Source organism: Bos indicus x Bos taurus, chromosome 18, assembly GCF_003369695.1.
Source record: "Bos indicus x Bos taurus breed Angus x Brahman F1 hybrid chromosome 18, Bos_hybrid_MaternalHap_v2.0, whole genome shotgun sequence".
Taxonomy (NCBI): domain Eukaryota; kingdom Metazoa; phylum Chordata; class Mammalia; order Artiodactyla; family Bovidae; genus Bos; species Bos indicus x Bos taurus.
Window position 1 is genome coordinate 47,939,489 of NC_040093.1, and position 18,335 is coordinate 47,957,823.

Consider the following 18,335-nt stretch of genomic DNA (forward strand, 5'->3'; position numbering starts at 1 on the left):
GCAATTTGATCTCTAGTTCCTCTGCCCTTTCTAAATCCAGCTTGAACATCTGGAAGTTCTCAGTTCATGTACTGTTAAAGCCTAACTTGGAGAATTTTGCACATTACTTTGCTCGTATGTAAAATGAGTGCAATTGTATGGTAGTTTGAACATTCTTTGGCATTCCCTTTCTTTGAGATTAGAATGAAAACTGACCTTTTCCAGTCTTGTAGCCACTGATGAGTTTTCCAAATTTGCTTGCGTATAGTGCAGCACTTTAACAGCATCATCTTTTAGGATTTGAAATAGCTCAGCTGGAATTCCATCACCTGCACTAGCTTTGTTCACAGTGATGCTTCCTAAGGCCCACTTGACTTCACACTCCAGGATGTCTGGCTCTAGTTGAGTGCTCACACCATCGTTTTATCTGGGTCATTAAGACTTTTTCTGTACAGAGACTGGAAACTTTGGACTCCCATTTCTCACTTCTAAGATTTCTTTTCTAAGGAGTGTTCTTTGGGAGGTGGGGAGAAAACCCATAGTTTCTCCTGCGTTGGTTCTGACTTGATGACAAGGACAAAATACTACATCAACACAATGATGCAAGCAGTCTAGCCTTGTTTCCTAATTGCTACTGTCTAAAGGGGGTGGCCCAGGTCTGAAGGGCCAGTGTGGTGTACCAGAGGGTGGCATCTGGAGGCTGAGGATCCAACAGCAGAGGGAGCTCGAGGCGGCCAGGGAGAGGGGCTCTTTAGAGGGCTACACTGATGTTTTGGTTGAACACCTTTTTAGCATCTATCTCTCCTTCGATCATGTGGGGGTGGATGTCCACGTTCATTCCCGCATCCTTGCACAGCTTGAGCAAGGTTCGAATGTTGTTCTTGGATAACCTCAGGTATCTGTGCAAGACAAGGCCAAACAGGTCAGTTGAGGGTGGAGTCACCGCAGCTCCAAACTTTATTGAAAAGAGCTTAGATTTAAGCAGCGTCAGTGTGGGGACCTCTGTAAGGATTGGCTCTCCAGACATTTCTGGAGCTGACAGAGGTCTCATAAAAGACTTGGTGGGAGTTTTTACCGGCATAACTCTTTAAAATTTGTTTTTAATTGAAGAATAATTGCTTTACAATGTTGTGTTGGTTTCTGCTGTACAACATGGATCAGCCGTAAATATATACATACCCACTCCCTCTTGAGCCTCCCTCCCACCCAGCCACCCCATCCCACCCATCTAGGTCATCACAGAGCGCTGAATTGAGCCCCCTGTGTTCTAGAGCAGCTTCCCACTAGCTCTCTAGTTTACATATGGTCGTGTGTATGTGCAAATGCTGCTCTCTCAAACTGTCCCAACCTCTCCTTCCCCACTGTGTCCACAAGTTCATTCTCTACATCTGTGTCTCTATTCCTGCCCTGCAAATAGGTTCATAAGTAACATTTTTTTCTAGAAGAGAAAAACAAATATCGTATATTAACACATATATATGGAATCTAGAAAAATGGCATAACTCTTTTGGAAATAAATTTGGCAACGTTTATGCCAAACAAGTTGCCTCTCCACCCAAAACAGTTCAGTATTTTTGATTCAGTAATTCCACTCTGGTCCTCAGCTTATCCCAAGAAAAGAAGTCAATGGAAGAAAATCCATATCAATAAAAGTATTTATTTTGGGGTTATTGACAATAAGAAAATAATAAATTCCATCAGTAGAGGAATGTCAAGCAAACGATGGAATATTCATTTCAAGAAATCTTCTTAATGTTAAAATATCATTTTCGAGAAGAAGGTGCAATACGGCTGTGACGTCATGCCAAGTGGGGAGGAAAAACCTGAACGCAAATTGTGAGGTGTTTTCTCTTGTCACTGCCACGTGTGTGTAATCTGAGTGAGGCCAAGGGCTGGGGGAAATACAGGACAGTGGAAATAAAGGCTGAGAAAGTTGTAGAAATAGAGGTGAGTATTTTTTAATAGTATTCAAACAATTAAAATTAAAACATCATTTTAAAATATTAGCTAAAGCCCCAGCGTTCTGACTTGTAACTGAAGGATAGGACTGATGCCGTCTCTGCCATGCGGTTTAGAGAGTATCTCTGCCATCATGTCCCTTGTCCCACCATCAACCATGGCCTTGCTCTCAGCTTTAGCATAAGGAGGGAGGCCCCCGACTCAGGCTGCTTTTAGGCCACCTTCTGGTTGGTTACTTTGCTACACATGGTGGGGAAAGAGTAGTATATTGCAGACACTGGGTTTTCCATCCATTGGAAATGGTCTCCCATCTCTTTCCTTTTTTCTGACCGTACCCACGGCCCACAGGATCTTAGTTCCCTGACTAGGGATCGAGCCCAGGCCCTCAGCAGTGAAAGCCTGGAATCCTAAGCAGTAGGCCACCAATGAACTTCCCTTCTTTTTCAAGATCTGCCCAGAGCTTCCTTGGTCTCAGTGTCAGCTCCCACCAGTCCTGCCTTTCCCTGATGGCTCCAGCCACAGTCCACCCCGTCCCTCCTTGACCAGCCCAGCCCCTGGGGGGACGATCTCACACACAGCTACCTGTGCGCCCTCACTAAGATCACAAAAGACAATCTCATCCTTCTTTTGGATGTTTTTCTAATGGCTTGTTTTTTGCCGTCTCCAAATATTCTCTCCCCGCTACGCTGTCCAAGTCTCATTTCTCCCCACAATGGAACCCAGGAAGACTATCTTTGGCCAGAGTCAATTAAAACCATGCTATCAATCTGAAAGCCATGGCCAAGTCATTCAGCCATGGAAGTGGCAGGAGGCAGAAACCCCCTCTAGTCAACAAGGCTTGCTGCCCATCTTTTAGCTGGTTAGCCATTCCACCCATCCACCCACCAGCCAGTCAGCCAGCAGACCAGGACTGTGTGGTGGGGCCGGTGGATGCCAGGTGTCTGAAACCTGCAGGTGAGTTCACTGCTGTGAACTCTACAAAGATGACTACCTTATTCTGTTGTCCTATATCCTCTACTAAAGTTTCTGAACCGTGTCAGATACATCTTTACAGTAAAGAGTAACATCAGGCTGGGGAGGGACGCTCGGATTGGGGGCAGAAGCCTTGCTGTTTGGTGTTGCTGAAAACCAGTGGGTCTTGTAACTAGGACAAAGAACAGCAAGAAGGGAGACCCCTTGGTAACATCATACATGCCAAATGGTTTCCAACTTTGTTTATGGTCACTTTAGAGTCTGAAACCCCAAACATACAGCAGGCAGCCCCTGGGAATGGTGGCTACTGTCCCAGCAATTCGACAGCATAAAGGAACTTAGGGGAGTTTCCTGTTAAAAGGAAAGGCCACAAACAACTCATTCTTTCCTTTGTGAGTAACAGTCATGGTTTCTTCTGTCAAACAGAAATTTGGGGAAAGATGTGTACGTGTCCTAAGGCAGGGCATCAAAATGCCAGCACCTCAATGTCGTGTTCGTTAGTGGACCCACCGGCTTCAGCTCTTTGGGACTCAAAGCGGAGCCCGCACATGCCGCAGCCACCCTCCCTTGCTCTGGGCTCAGCCCAGGTGTCTGAGCCACAGACCGCCGTGAGCAGAGCCTGGTCTTACAGGGAGCACCCAGCCCTACCCACGCAGGGCTGCTTACCGGCAGCTCAGCACCTCTTCCGGCTTCAGCATCTTCATCATCTCCATCTTGGGCTCTGTGCCCTTCTCCATGAGGCTTTTCAGCTTACGCTCATAAGAGGCATCAGGTATCTTGCCCCCCCACTCTCTGAAGACGGTTGACTTCCGCTGGGCAAAGGCAGTGTCCTGTAATACGGGTTCTATGACGCTTTGTCGACGGTATTGCATTGGGCGCTGAGTGGATTCTTGAGCGACTGCATCCTTGATGTCTAAGTCTGAAATTAGATGTCACCAGGGAGTTAGGTCCTGGTTGGAGTGGTGGTAAGGTGGACAGGAAGGGGATGGGGCCTGGAAGGCTGCATGGGTTTCAAACCTTACCGGATCTAACATCTTGCCAAGAACTTGGCTGCTTCTCATTCAGCATTTGTTTAATCCCTATTCATCTTATCCTCCTTACTTTCTCCTTGTCTCTCATTCTTCTCTACTCTCTCCCTTTTCCGCCTTTCATTCATTTCCTTCTCCCAATCTTCTCTCCTTCCCTAGAGAAAATTCACCTAAAGTGAACTTTAGCCTAAAGGGGGTTTAGAAGAAGGTATCAGAGGAGATCAACTTTGAACTGGGATTTTAAAGGACGAACAGTTTATCATATGATAAAAAGGAAGGAAAGTATTGCAGGCAGGAGGAAGAGCATGGCTGGGCGGGAGGAACAGTGTGCAGAAAGGCACACATAAATTAAATGAAATAGTGAGGGTCTGCTGCTGTCCGAATATGGAGTTTGTACTGAGGGGAATACTGCTGGGACTAGAGCTTGGCGGCCTTAATTATTTTCTTGTTAAATATACTCTTCTGTATTTTACAGACTTTTGCTTGCACGAGTATTTTCTTCCCATTTCTAACTGGTGGGACTGGTATACAGAAAAGACTACTGGTAAAATTTTTGTTTTTCTAGTACACAAACAACCACATCATATAGTATCATTTTGGGCCTAGAATTTCTGGAGTTTTGCAGACAGACAGTCATATCAGGAGAAAAATGAAAACATATTCCCCTTAATATTTGTAAAAATTATGTACTCTTCTTGACATGTTGCATTTGACACTCTCCAAAACAGTGTCAATAATGATGAAGGAAGTCATCCTTCATTTTGTTTCTGATTTTAATAAAGTGATTTAACATTCCATCATTTAGAATGATGTATGCCAGAATTTTTAGAATGCTTTGTAATATTCAGCAGTTTTACTCTTAGTCTACATAAGGTTTTTATTAGCAATAATTGGTTTTCTGTTTATTGCTTTTCTATCATCTACTGATAATGATCATATGGCTTTCCTTTAATTTATTGATAAATCGTGTTATTAGATACCTTGATATCCTAACCATTTGCAAGCTGCTATAATAAATCCTACTTGGTCATGGCTTATTATTCATTTCATAGATGGATATATTTGCCATATTTTCAAACATTAGGTCTATTTGCTAAAGTTTTAAAAATAACTTTGCATCCATATTATTGTGAGGTTGGCCTGCTTTTTGCCTAATATTTTATTTTTTTTAATTTTATTTTTAATTGGAGGATAATTACTCTACAATATTGTGATGGTTTCCACCATACAGCAACATGAAACAGCCATAGGTGTACATATGCTTTCTCCCACCCAAACTTCCCTCCCACCTCCCTCCTCATCCCACCCCTCTAGACTGTCACAGAGCACCAGCTTCAGGTTCCCTGCATCATCCAGCATGGTGGCTTGTCAAATTAATGCAGAAATACCTATATTTTCTTATTTTTAAATTATGAAAGTACAGTAACACATTTACAGGAGACTTGGAAAATACACAACCAAGTTACATATGGTTCCACTCTATATTACAATTCTTTTTTTAAGTAGATAAATTAAGACTTTTAGTTGAAGTTTCACTCTCAAGCTCCCAAAAATTAATAGAGTGAACAGACAGAAAAGTAGATGGATATAGTAGACCTGAAAAGCACTATGAACCAATTCAACACAATTAAGATTTATACAATTTTCACACAACAACAGGATACAAATTCTATTCAAGTTCCCATAGACTATAAATCAGGAGACCATAAATTGGAACATATCCAGGAACATAAAACAAGGTGCAAAGATTTCATGATCTGAATGACTGATGCTGAATCATACAGAGTCTGTTCTCTTCTCACTGTGGAATTATGTTAGACATCAATATCAAAAGACATTCAAAAATAACCTACATATTTTCAAGTGCAATGTGACATTTACCTTAGCCATTGGAAGCCTCAATAAAGTTAAAAGACTGAAAAAACACAGAGGGTGATTGCAGAGAAGAAAGAATTTAAATGAGAAATTAATATCAAAATGATACATTATATTAAAAATACTTAAAAAACGATGTATTTGAAAATGAAATGTGTTGACCTGTATGTAGAATGTAATTTCTAATTAAATTGTTTTTAAAATACTAAAAAAAAAAAAATTAATTAACTGAATCTCCAGCAAAAAAAAAGAAAGAAAATGAAATGTGCACTTTTAAATTACAGACCTTTATCTAAAAATCATAACAAGGAAAATGAGAAAATAGAAATGTCTATGTTTATGTAGCCTGAAATAGCTGAAGTAACACTGGGATTATTTGATTTTTAATGTTAGGTAGAACGTGGTGTGAAACCATTTGTCCCTGTGCCTTTTTAGTGGGAAGATGTCTCCCATCTTCCAATTTTTACCTCAGGAATTGCTCTAGTCAACTTTTCCACTCTTTATTATGTCCATTTGATAGTTTATAGTATGAGAAGAAATTATTCATTTATGTTGGGTTTTAGTTCAGTTCAGTTCAGCCACTCAGTCATGTCCGACTCTTTGTGACCCCATGGACTGCAGCATGCCAGGCCTCCCTGTCCATCACCAACTCCCGGAGTTTACTCAAACTCATGTCCATGGCATCGGTTATGCCATCCAACCAGCTCATCCTCTGTCAACCCCTTCTCCAGCCTTCAATCTTTCCCAGCATCAGGGTCTTTTCAAATGAGTCAGTTCTTTGCATCAGGTGGTCAAAGTATTGGAGTTTCAGCTTCAGCATTAGCCCTTCCAATGAATATTCCAGACCGATTTCCTTTAGGATGGACTGGTTGGATCTCCTTGATGTCCAAGGGACTCTCAAGAGTCTTCTCCAGCACTCTATTATAATTCACTTAATATATTTCTTACCTTTGCTTATGCACCCTTTCTCGTATAAAATCTTGTATATTTTTGACTCTTCTTTTGACAAGGCTTATGATATACATACTATTGTCACTTGTTTTTTTAAAAAGCTATCTTTGGATTTATGCTTTTAGCTACTTTTAATTTTGTATTTCATTCACCTTATTTGGTATTAAATGGATGAATTCTCTTTTTCATAGTAATTATTTCTTCTATGTCATTAAATTAATAAAAGTATTACTTTTTTATTTGTTTTAATAAAGACAAGAACCATTGCTTTCAGTTTTCTCTGTAAATTTTCTTCTAGGCATAGATTTTGCCTTTATTCCATAGATTTTGGTATGAAACAGTCTTATTTCCATTAGTTTTTATCTTTGAAATCATGGTATTTTGGAAATGTGTTTCTTAATTTTTGTTGAGATTATCTTTTAATTTAAATTTTATTTCTAATTATTGACTGTAACTGGCCCTAAAATCTTTACTATTTTGAATGTTAAAGTTTTCTTTTGGTGAATATGCTTTGGCCATATAAAAATGTGTGTTCTCTATTCAAATATAAAGTTGTGGTTTGTTAATTGCATTGTTAAATTCTTCTAGGCACTTTCTGAAATTATCTATTTGATCTGTCTTGAAAGAGGTATATTGCAGTCTCCTACTGTAACTATTTTTGTCAGACTTACTTTGCATTTCTAAATGTTTATTTAACTACTATTTTTGGTGTATGTAGGTTTACAGTTTACTCTCTCTAGCATTTTAAAATCTCTCTCTTTCACCCTGTTGTTTGTTTTAGCGTTAAATCCACCTCATCTGTTTGCATATCTCTTTGCCTATCCTTTTTCGTTCTTTCTAAAAACACATGATTTTAAGTGCATATCAAGATTTTTATTTTTAAACCAACTATTTCCTAATTTGATGTCTCTGTTCTCTTCTAGAGCATTTTCTTTAGATAAACGAATAAGTGGCTGAGAAACTCCTTATATTTCTGACTTTGCAAATATCTTTCATTCACCCTAACAGTAACTTATATATGGACTAAGAATATGATTGTGAGATTGTAATAATCAGTAGTCTATAAGTGTCATTTCTAGATTGATGCTAATCTGACTTTTTCTTTGTAAGTAAGTTGTTCTTCCTGTAAACTGGCAAGAATTCATGAATAAAATGCAGAAATTTTATCAGAATACGTCTGGGAAAGTCTAGACTTTCTATAACATAAATGGAGGGACAACGGCCTAGAGAGAGGCTCTGACTTGCCCAAGGGCTCACAACGAGTCCGTGGCTGAACTGGGATCTTTGTGTCCAGTACAGCTCTCTAAACTGATAGCAGGCCCCTGAGAGAGTGATGGAGTCAGGAGGGATCAGCAGTCGTTTATGCATGGTGGAAATTGCTACCGTGTTCCAAGAGAATCGTGAGGTACACATCTCCATTGACACAGATGGAAATCCCTTGGAGAAAGGGCCATGGACTTTCTTGAGACATTTGATCCTCTTCTGGATCAAAGTAGGTCTCATGCAGGGAAAATGAGTACTAAAATGAATGGTAATGAGAATTATACATATTGGCTAACACTTATTGAGTAACTCACATTTCAGGCAGTTTTCTAAAGGCTTTCTAGGGAGGGGGCACTACAGTCTTACAACCATATCACGCCCATTGATCAAATAATAAAGTGGAAGATCAGAGAGATTAAGTCATGTGACCAAGATGCCAGGAAAATGTGAACCCAGGTTATCAATGCCTTTTTCTGGGAGCCTGTCCTGGCTACCCTTTTGGACAAAATGTCCCATATTTCTGAGACCATGGCTGAACAAATACATTAGGTTTCTGGTGAGCTGTGTTTGGGACTCCAGGCGTTGACTCTATAATCACCCAGAGACAGAGGGGGTAACTGCATCCCAACCCTCTGCATTAGGAATACACACTTGCCTGGCATTGATAGAATGCCCTGAGCATAGGTGGGCAAGAAGAGAAAGCCAAATGAATTCCATTTTCTTAGCCTAGATGCTCAGATTTTGTCAAGATTTACTTTGCAAGTGTGTTCCCAATGCTTTCCCAGCATCTTTTAGTGGCCCTTAGCCACAGTCACCTTTTAAGAATTCAGATACAACTTCGTAAACTTTTTCCATGTCTTGTGATTGCACTCACTTAGGGCTGTGTTTTGGAAAGGCCAGTCTGAGATTTCTGCTTTCAGCCAAGGTGTGGTAATAGGAACTAGATTTACCTGTCCGTCTCAAGCAATTAAACATTGGGGCCTGATAGGTGAAATGGCATTTTTCAGACGTTGGCAATACAGGGCAGTGATCCTTTAGAAAATGAAACAGAAGGGGTGAGTCCCACGAGAGCCCCAGCTGATGGCTGGAAGATGCTTTAGGGTTGCAGCATGGGTAGAGAAAACCTAGACAGGAGTCTAGCCATTTCTCTGAGTTGAGAACAGAGAATAGGCAATTCAGCTAGAATCTACAGGGCAGAGTAGCATGGAGAGCTGCAGAAATCTGCACAGGCTTCTCTAAGCTGATAATGGGATGTGCAGAGAGGAAACTACACAGACAGAACTGGTGGACAAGACCCTAAAACAGCTGGTTCTTGAAAATGACGCCAATTGTTTGGGTGCTGAGTGGGGCTGAGGGAGGTTAGTAAGAGATGTTCTAGCTAGAGTATTTCTCCTTGTTTGGGATCGATAGGTACACACTGCTATTTTTTAAATGGAAGACTAACAAGGACCTACTGTACAACACAGGGAACTCTGCTCAATGTTATGTGGTAGCCTGGGTGGGAGGGGAGTTTGGGGAAGAATGGATACATGTATCTGTATGGCTGAATCCCTGTATATGTATTCTGTACTATCACAACATTGTTAATCCACTATACTCCAGTATAAAATAAAAAGTTTAAAAAAATTTTTTTTTAAGAAAGCTTTTTCTTGATCCACACTTATCCTTCTTAGACTTTTGCCATAGCCCTTAACTCCCTCTACACCCTTCCTAGAGGCTGCTTTGTCTTGATCTTGACTCCCAAACCAGATCCTGCTCACTCATGTCTGGCCTCCTGACAGCTTTCACAGTACATTCCCCTTGCTGTGCCCAGACTCAGTCCTGGTGCCACACGTGGATGCCCGGGTGGTTGCTGGATGCCTATGAACAACGGCCCACTTGTCTGCGTGAGCTCCTGCTGACCCCCAGTGGCTATTGGTTGTATTACATTTAGAGAGGGATGCCTGCTCTCCGACAGGGTGGCTTTGTGGGGCACAGGGCTGGGCAGATAGATGCAGGAGGCACTGCAGAGGATCAAAGAGCTGGCGAGTCAGCCTGCCCTGCTGGGATCCTTGTGCAGTGAGACGGAAAAAATATCAACTTGTGTCAGAGTTTCTCTTAGGGAAGGAACTGCCTTTGTTTAGGAAAATATCTTTTTTCAGACTACATTGAAAAAAATACTTTTTTTCACAGACTGCATTGAGTGTGGAATGAGACAGTGGAACAAAATGATCCCTTGAGGTAAGAAGGCAATGGGAATGTGTGGGGCAGGGAAGGCAGAGGATAGAGGAAAGAGAGAAAAAGAGGGAGAGCTGGGCAGAACCAGGACTAGAGTGAGACGAACAAGGAACTCAGGGGGCGAACTAACGGAGATGTTTGCTCTCAGGCTCATGCAAGGGCAAGGTGGGCCTGAGAGAGACCACCTTCTTAAATTTTGTGTCCTGCGTGCCTAGCTTATCTGACCCTAGTCCTAGTCTTGGAGTTGAGCAAAGCATCTGGAAACCAGCCCTGCAGGAAATGGAGCCATCAGGGAAATCTCCTGATGGCAGGGGACAAAGGACTTTGAAGAATGAGAGGGCATCATAACAGACTTCTAATATGTTTTCTGTGTACGTCTATGATGTAATTATTTACCTTTGCTGCCCCAAACTTTCAGTAAAGTTTGCTGACACACAATGGCTTCATGTGAGAGGTCTGGGGAGAAGGGATGTGTTCCCTGTCTGGGTTGGCAGAGAGCAGGGAGAAGGAAATAGTCCTGGAAGTGAGATCCACAGATGCTCAGCCTCCCGGCAGGACCAGGACAGGGAGAACAACAGGACACTTGGGGAAGGGGTGGGGCTTCCCATAGGGCATAAGTTGAACTCCTTCCACTTATTTGAAAATAAACTTTTTATTTTGGAAAACTTTTAGATTTATAGAAGAGAAGAATTGCAAAGACAACTCTTACAGACAGCTCCTATACATCCCCCCCACCCAATGTTAACATCTTACATAAGCCAGGAATGACAGATTAACATGGGCATGTTACAGAGTTTTTTTTCCTGGATTTCACTAATTCTTTCACTGAATAACTAGCCTAGGATTCAGTCCTGGATCTCGCATTGCATTTAGAGCCAATCATATTTAATTCTAACTGGCAAGTCACCACAGTTTGGTTACAATGGCTTTGGTACATTAAATGAAAAAGAAATAGGAACTTTTTGTTGGGCAGAGTGGAGGGAAGCACAGGAGAACTGGCAGCCCCTACTCCAAGGCTCTTGCCCCTCTTCCTTTGAGCTAATTGGAAATCCCCTCCAGAATTTTTTTTTTTTAACCATATACCTCCATCCCAAGAGGCCAGGTACAATAAATGCATTTGTTATTCCAACACAGCCCACCTGAGAATGTTAGCAAAATGTTTACAGGGAAGTTCCATATGCTTCCCAGGTGGCTCAGTGGTAAAGAATTTGCCTGCAATGAAGGAGGTGCAGGAGACGCGGGTATGATCCCTGGGTTGAGAAGATTCCTTGGAATAGGAAATAGCAACCTACTCCAGTATTCTTGACTGGAGAATCCCATGGACAGAGGAGCCTGGAGGGCTATAGTCCACGGAGTCACAAAGAGTCGGACACGACTGAGCAACCGAGGCCGCATGCAGCCCCTTGCTAACATCTACTCTGCATCTGGTGGAGGGTGGTCTGTGCCTCGACTTGCTAAAATACCACACTATACTGTGAGGCTGGTTGTGTAATTGTCGCATTTTGCGGATGTGAAAACTAGACCCCATGGATGGAGTGGCTTGCTTGGGATTATGCAACTCTGAGTTTGTTACCCATCAGTGGGGTTGGGACTCAAACACCGTCAGTCTTAGCAATAAGTATCTGGCATAGCCCAAGCCCACTTCTTCTTGGGTACTAGCATCACCTGGCAGGTTTCGGGCCAGCAGCTGTGGTACCTTCTGTAGTGCCTTGTCACAGTATCTAAGCTAGTTAGATCATTTGGACATGAGGGTGATGTCACCAAAATGACTTCAGGAACCCCGGGGACAGGATGCCAGCTTCCTGAGAAGAAATGCCCCCACCCCCCAGGTGCCAGCTGAGGCTTGACACCCACTTGTCTCCTGTCCAGGTCACCCCCCTGATGCTGTGATCCCTAGTCATGGTGGCCCCTGCATCCACAGAGGTGGGGCTGACATGGATGGAGCTGCCTTGAGGATGGTGCCGTCTCTGGGCCCCTCTGATAGGAAGGCAACGGTGAGGACAGTTCTGGCATCCCCCCACCGAGGTACTTCCCTTACCAGATCTCCTGGGTGTGTCCTTGGGGTTGGTGCCCGGGGTCAGGCTGCTGAGGCGTTTTCCCTTTGCTTCCACTCTGTAGAGCCTTCGGTAGAGGGCAGAGGTTTCGTCCTCCTTGGAGTTTTGCCCTGAGGCCTGGGAGGAGATCTGGAGAGATGTTATAGGCTAGGGAATGGGTTCTGGCTCTGCTTCCTTCATTCCCCAGTGAGTGAGTTCAAGGGTTGGCTGAAGGGCAGATGAGGGGGACCCAAGGAGAGGCTGACTCTAGGTGCTGGGTCCCTGGGATAGGAGCGCACACTGGTGTCTGCTCACCAACTTCTTTCTTCTGTCCCTAGAGCTCATGAGGGACCCTGGAGACCACAGCCATCGCTGGTTGTCCCCCCTTTCCAATGGCACTCCTGAGTGGTTTAGGGGAGGGAGGTGGTGCCCAGGAAGAACGAGCCCTACAGCAAGGGTGCAGGTCTTCCCACTGGGATTGCACAGTGTGTTGGGTGGGAGCTGGCTGGCTGGAGGGGGTGGGTGATCTATGTGGGTGCTACTGTGAGGCAGGGATGAATTTTAGAGCCCCACACTTAGAAGAAAAAGTAGCCAATTCCGTGCAAAAGCAGAGTGGGCGCCCCCTTCTTCGTGTGGAGGGGCTGGGGTAGGCGGGGTGATGTCACCTGCTCAGAGAATGCCACCTGTTGATTCCCTTGGCTCCTGCGGCGGGCTCCCTGATGTTTCAGGGCAGTTTTGGTTTTCTTTTCTTCCTTTGCAGGTTCTGCCGAGGCTATCACCACCTTGGGTTTGCTCTTCTGAAACAACAGGGAGAAAAGCCCTGTGGCCGCCTCAGTGGGCACAGACTGGTCCTGCACGCCACAGAGGGGAAGGACCACCCAGCCTGAGTACCTACTCTCGTCCTCCTGTTCCCCTTGTGGCCCCTCTGCCTCCAGACACAACTGGCGTCCTCATCCCACTTCCAGCGCCAGGCGTGGCTGTCCCTCTCCACTTCAGAGTCCATCACTGGCTCCCTATCACCCTCCACAGGAGGGCCCCACCCTCCAGCCTGGGAGGAATTCCTTCCAGCCCTCAAATGGCCTTGCTAGCTGCCACTTCCCTACATGACCTCCAGTCTTCGAGCCCAGCCAGGGTGCTCCCTCCTCTCTTCACCCCACCTCCATCCCATCTTGTCCTCCTGGAGCGGTCATCACAATCCTCCCTCCTTTTTCTTTCCCCAGATGCTCCAGTCTGCCTGGTGGAAGGCCAGGTAAGTGCAACGAGTCCATTCGAGGCATGTATGCTTGGCTCTCACAGCTGCCAGGAGAACCCGGTAAGAGAGTAAGTTTCATTAGTAAGTTTCATCACGGCCCAGGAGGGGAGGGGCCCACAAAGGTGCGTCCAGGCCCATCCTTAACGGGTAGACTTGGGGTGCTGGAGCCTGGCAGGGAAACTGAACTGACTGGATCCCCTCTTTGGGTATGCTGCGGGTTCTGAGGGTTGTGCAGATGACTGACCTGGTCTCCAGGGCTGATGGCCTGGCTTGCAATCCTGCTCTATGGCTGTCTGGCAGAGTGACTTTGAGCAAGGGACGGCTCTCTGTGCAGTTTAGTTCCCTTATCTGAGGATGGGGATGGTAGCAGAAGCTACTTCATAGGGTTATGGTGGGAAATAATGAATTACTGTGGGGAGGTGCTTAGCGCTCCCTGATTGTTAGCAGCACTCTGCGAATGGAAGGAGGGTTTTGATAAGCCAGTCTGGGTGTGGAAGGAAGCGGTCCAAAGACCATCTAAGGAGTAGGTACTAGTTACCTTCAGGCTTTTGTGGGGCTTAGTGGGGGGAGGGTGCAAGCTGGGTCCAGGGCTGATACTCCTAGTTGATTAGAGAGAAACTAAGTCCAGTTACTCCGAGAGTGGCCCACCTCCCTCCTTCCCCTCTCAACCTTCAACCTCTCTTCAACAGCTGCCCGAGTAGCTGCAGTCCCCTCTTTTGAAGGAAGCTGAGTGGAACTGATTTGGTACCACAGACCCATCAGGAAACTGTCACAGAAACTGACTTGGTGGGCCCTGTGCCCGTGACCTTAAATCTCAGGGGTCTTCTTTTATGACAGATGTTCACAAGGGGCACAGCCCTCTGGGTAGACTATAACCCAGAGGTTATAGTGCTGAAGAGGGGAGAAGCCTGGACTGCCAGGAGAAGGGAGACAGGGCCACAGAGAGCCCCCCCCAGCTGTCTTCAGTAAAGGGTCCCCTGCCACCTGCCATCCGAGACCTGCCACGGAAGCATCACCCTCTCTCTCAGGAGCTTCTTTCAAAATCCAAATGCTTCTGGAAAGGGTAACGATGCTTGAAGATTCAATTGTATTTTGAAAGTAAGTTTGTTCCCTTTCTGGGTCCAAAATTATTTACAAGAAAAGCCACATAGAAGCGACAGCTGTGAAAACATTATTAGAATATAAACTTAGCAGGAAGAGATGGGATCAAGTATGTTCATCAAAGGAGTGAGTAAGATTTCTGTAACTGAGTTCTGAGAGGCCCAGCAGTCAAGCCCTAACACCTCCCCCACAAAATGAGGGGTACTTGGTAGGGTAGGTAAATCCTTAGAGTAAAATATGTTTGTCAGATGTGTTTACGTGTATCTGATGAAACTAGCACCCCAGATCGCTCTGATTGTGTGTTAGTCGCTCAGTTGCGTCTGACTCTGTGACCCCATGGACTGTAGCCTGCCAGGCTCCTCTGTCCATGGGATTCCCCAGGCAAGAATATTGGAGTGGATTGCCATTCCCTTCTCCAGGGGATCTTCCCAACCCAGGGATCAAACCTGGGTCTCCTACATTACGGGCAGATTCTTTACTATCTGAGCCACCCTCAGTAAATGACTATAATGATAAATAAACACATAACCAGAACAGAAGCTCCCGTGAAAGGCAGGGGCGGATGAGCTGGGAGAAGCAGGAAAGGACAGGTGGTGGCAAAGGTGTGTGGGGGGTGGGCCTGACAGCCCGTGAGCTGGGAACTGAATATGTCTGAGTTTGTGCCCTGGCTTCGACCCTCACTAGCTCTGTGAGCTCCTCTTCATTTCAGCTTCCTTATCCTTCAGCTGGTGGGTAAGATCAGTGTCTACCCTGTAGCCTTGCTGGGAGCAGCTGACCAGACAACTCACTACAATGCCAAGCACAGGGCCTGGCACGCAGCAAATGCTTAGTAAAATATATCACTGTTGTTAGTAATGCCATTTTCACCCATTTTTTTTTATCTGGGGGCCAGGGGAGTCAAGATCAGGTGGCCTCCTCTGCTGAAGAGACCACTTTCCAAGGGTGTGGCTTGACCTTCTGTAGATGAAGGAACCAAAGGGGAACTCTTGAGGGAAACTGGGGCAAAACTGGTTGTTCCTGGAGAAAGAGAGAAAACTGGTGTTGCAGACTGTTTCGTGTGCCCCCTCCCCCTAAATTCACATGTTGAAATCCTAATTCCTAATGTGATAATGTTGGGGAGGTGGGGCCTTCGGGAGGCGGTGAGGTCATGAGGGTGGAGCCCTCATAAATGGGATTAGGACCTTAGAAGAGAGGCCCTGGAGAGCACTCCTGTCTCCTCCTCTTTATGAGAACATAGCAAGAAGCAGCCATCTATGAACCACAAAGCAGGCCTTCATCAGATATCAAATCTGCTGGCACCTAGATCTGGGACTTCCCAACCTCTCAGTTGGGAAGAAGGAAATTTCTGTTGTTTCTAAGCCACCTGGTTTATGGCATGTGATTGTAGCAGCCCAAATGGACTAAGACAGGCAGTTAAACTAAGTTCTGATGAAGGATAGAAAGGAAGAGGTTCCCAGGTGGTGCTAGTGGTAAGGAACCTGCCTGCCGATGCAGGAGATGGAAGAGACACAGGTTTGATCCCTGGATAAGGAAAATCCCCTGGAGGAGGGAATGGCAACCCACTCCAGTATTCTTGCCTAGAGAATCCCATGGACAGAGGAGCCTGGCAGGCTTAAGGTCAATGGGGTCCCAAAGAGTCGGACTCAACTGGGCGTCTGAGGTTTTTTGTGTTAACAGGAGTCTCGAGGACAGTGGAGGTGGAAGATGCCCTTTGACCCTGGGGCTACAGCGAGGCTGGAAGTGCCTGGGGACAATGGGAAGGACACATCAGCAAGACCCTAAAAGCAATTGTCCCTCAGCCCTTCTGAAACGCTGACAGAGACAGCTTTAATGTCTCTCATTAAGTGAAACCTCAGTGAAAGTAGACAGGATTCTTCCTGACAGTAGACCCTTGACCTCCCCTTTCCTAGAACAATTTCTTTAGAAAATTTACACTTGTAAATTCTTTTTCTGCCCCTTTGAGATATAAATCTTCTCTCAGCCTCTCGCCCAGGTTTACGATCCAGGAATGTTTTTCTCCAGATGCTGGGTCAGGAAGATCCCTTGAAGGAGGGCATGGCAACCCACCCTGGTATTCTTGCCTGGAAATTTCCACAGATAGAGGAGCCTGGTGGGTTACAGTCCAGGTTCGCAGAGAGTCAGACACACTGAGCACAAGCAGGCCAAGAGCCATCCTTTGAAATGCGAACATCGGGAAAGACAGCATCCCCACCTCCCAGTCTCTGGGGCAGGGTAGGAGCTTAACTACGTGGGGATCCTTAGCAAACAAGGACGGCCTGATCCCATGGACAATCTCCCCCACGCCCTCCAGCACTCTTTTACTGGCTCACCTCCGTGCTGCAAATCCACCCCTCACCCCCGTGCTGCAAATGCACCCCTCACCCCCGTGCTGCAAACCTGCCCCTCACCCCATTACGTCAGGCTTCAGTCGCCTTGAATGAAGCCTTGCTTGCAGGTTTTTGGTGACAGTACACACCTGGAGAGCTTGCTTCTTCTTCCCCTGCCTCCGTTCCAGCCACTCCAACACTCGAGTCAGGTCTGACATGCGCCTCTCCTCGGCCGACCTCCACACAAGCTTCCTCTCTGTAGGCAGGGAGTTCTTCAGGTCCTCTGACTGCTCTGTCATCGTGGAGCCCTGGCCCTGCCGTGGGTGGGAAGGTGGACCACTCCCACTTTGTTGAACCCTCTGCCTCCGGTTGCTGGTCCTGGATGACTCAGATGGTACGGTGTTTTCCTCTAGACCTGAACATATATGCGAACATAAAGGGCAGTGCTGGGGCAGAGCCGGGGATACTGGCCTCCAAGGGTAGGAGGTCCAGAGGCTGATTGTGAGGTCATTGTCAGGCTGTCGGTGGGGGTCAGAGTGGAGCAGGCTTCCCCATGTGGATCCTGTCCCTCAGTTGCAGCCATGGGTTCTGGGAAACAAACTCTCTGAGAAGGACAATGCAGGTAGCGGAGTGCAGTTTATTACACCGGCGGGCCCAAGGCAGAGTCTCCTCTTAGCCAAGGACCCCGGCCAGCTTTTGTGAAAACCTTATATACCCTAAGTGTATAAAGTCCCCTGAAACTAGTCTGAACAAAGGAAAAAGAAAGATACAATCAAAGTTCACCCGTGATCATATGCCTTAAGCCTAGGTAGTTAACACTGGACAATTATCAATAGGCCTGTGGTCATACCCCAGTAAGCATAATAGAATGTATGATTCTATCTGGTTACACAGATAATTAGGGTATTCTTTTAGGCGAAGGAGAACCCTGGGGCTCTTCCTTCCGGGGGCCTGGTTTTCCAGTTGGTATGTCATTTCCATAGATACTGGACATATAGCTCAAAGTCCACAATCCGGCCCGAGATGGAGTCCTGCTTTCAAGACAGAGCCTGTTCTGTTTCCTCCTTCACCTCTTTAGTCACTGTCCATCTCCTGGATTCTGCCACAGCCTCCAGTATGGGCTCTCCACCTCCATTTCCATAGAGATCTTCCTAAAACAATTGTCAACTCACATCTCTCCTCAAAAACCTTCAGTGGCCCCCTGCAGCTTATACAAAAATCTAAATTTTTTAGTTTGGTAGGCTTTCCACAATGTGCTCTAATTAGAATGAAGATTTGTATAGGCTTAATTACTTTTATATTCATTGACTAGATATCGGATGCCTACTATATGCCAGCATGGTGCAGGGGATATAAGGCAAGATAAAAACATCATCAG

At 45.5% G+C, this 18,335-nt stretch overlaps 1 protein-coding gene across 2 annotated transcripts; it reads right to left on the bottom strand.

Annotated features, from left to right (window-relative positions):
* Positions 1 to 580: 580 nt before the first annotated feature.
* Positions 581 to 17,500, bottom strand: C18H16orf78 (chromosome 18 C16orf78 homolog). Of its 2 annotated transcripts, none has more exons than XM_027514777.1 (5): positions 17,107 to 17,500; positions 12,943 to 13,074; positions 12,283 to 12,427; positions 3,577 to 3,829; positions 581 to 878 (listed from the first exon to the last, which is right to left on the bottom strand). In XM_027514777.1, the coding sequence occupies exons 1-5, from the start codon at positions 17,254 to 17,256 to the stop codon at positions 731 to 733; spliced, it is 828 nt and encodes a 275-aa protein (XP_027370578.1). In that variant the 5' UTR covers positions 17,257 to 17,500; the 3' UTR covers positions 581 to 730. The 2 variants fall into 2 exon arrangements, with proteins under 2 accessions (XP_027370578.1, XP_027370579.1); XM_027514778.1 differs by having other exon boundaries at positions 731 to 878; positions 12,283 to 12,415; positions 12,961 to 13,074.
* Between the last annotated feature and the right edge of the window lie 835 nt (positions 17,501 to 18,335).

Coding starts and splice junctions, on each gene's coding strand:
- C18H16orf78 (XM_027514777.1), bottom strand. CDS start 17,256: ATGACAGAGCAGTCAGAGGACCTGAAGAACTCCCTGCCTACAGAGAGG. Junction 12,428..12,942: donor AGGTGGCATTCTCTGAGCAG/GTGACATCACCC, acceptor ACATCTCTCCAG/ATCTCCTCCCAGGCCTCAGG. Junction 3,830..12,282: donor GGACACACCCAGGAGATCTG/GTAAGGGAAGTA, acceptor ATCTAATTTCAG/ACTTAGACATCAAGGATGCA.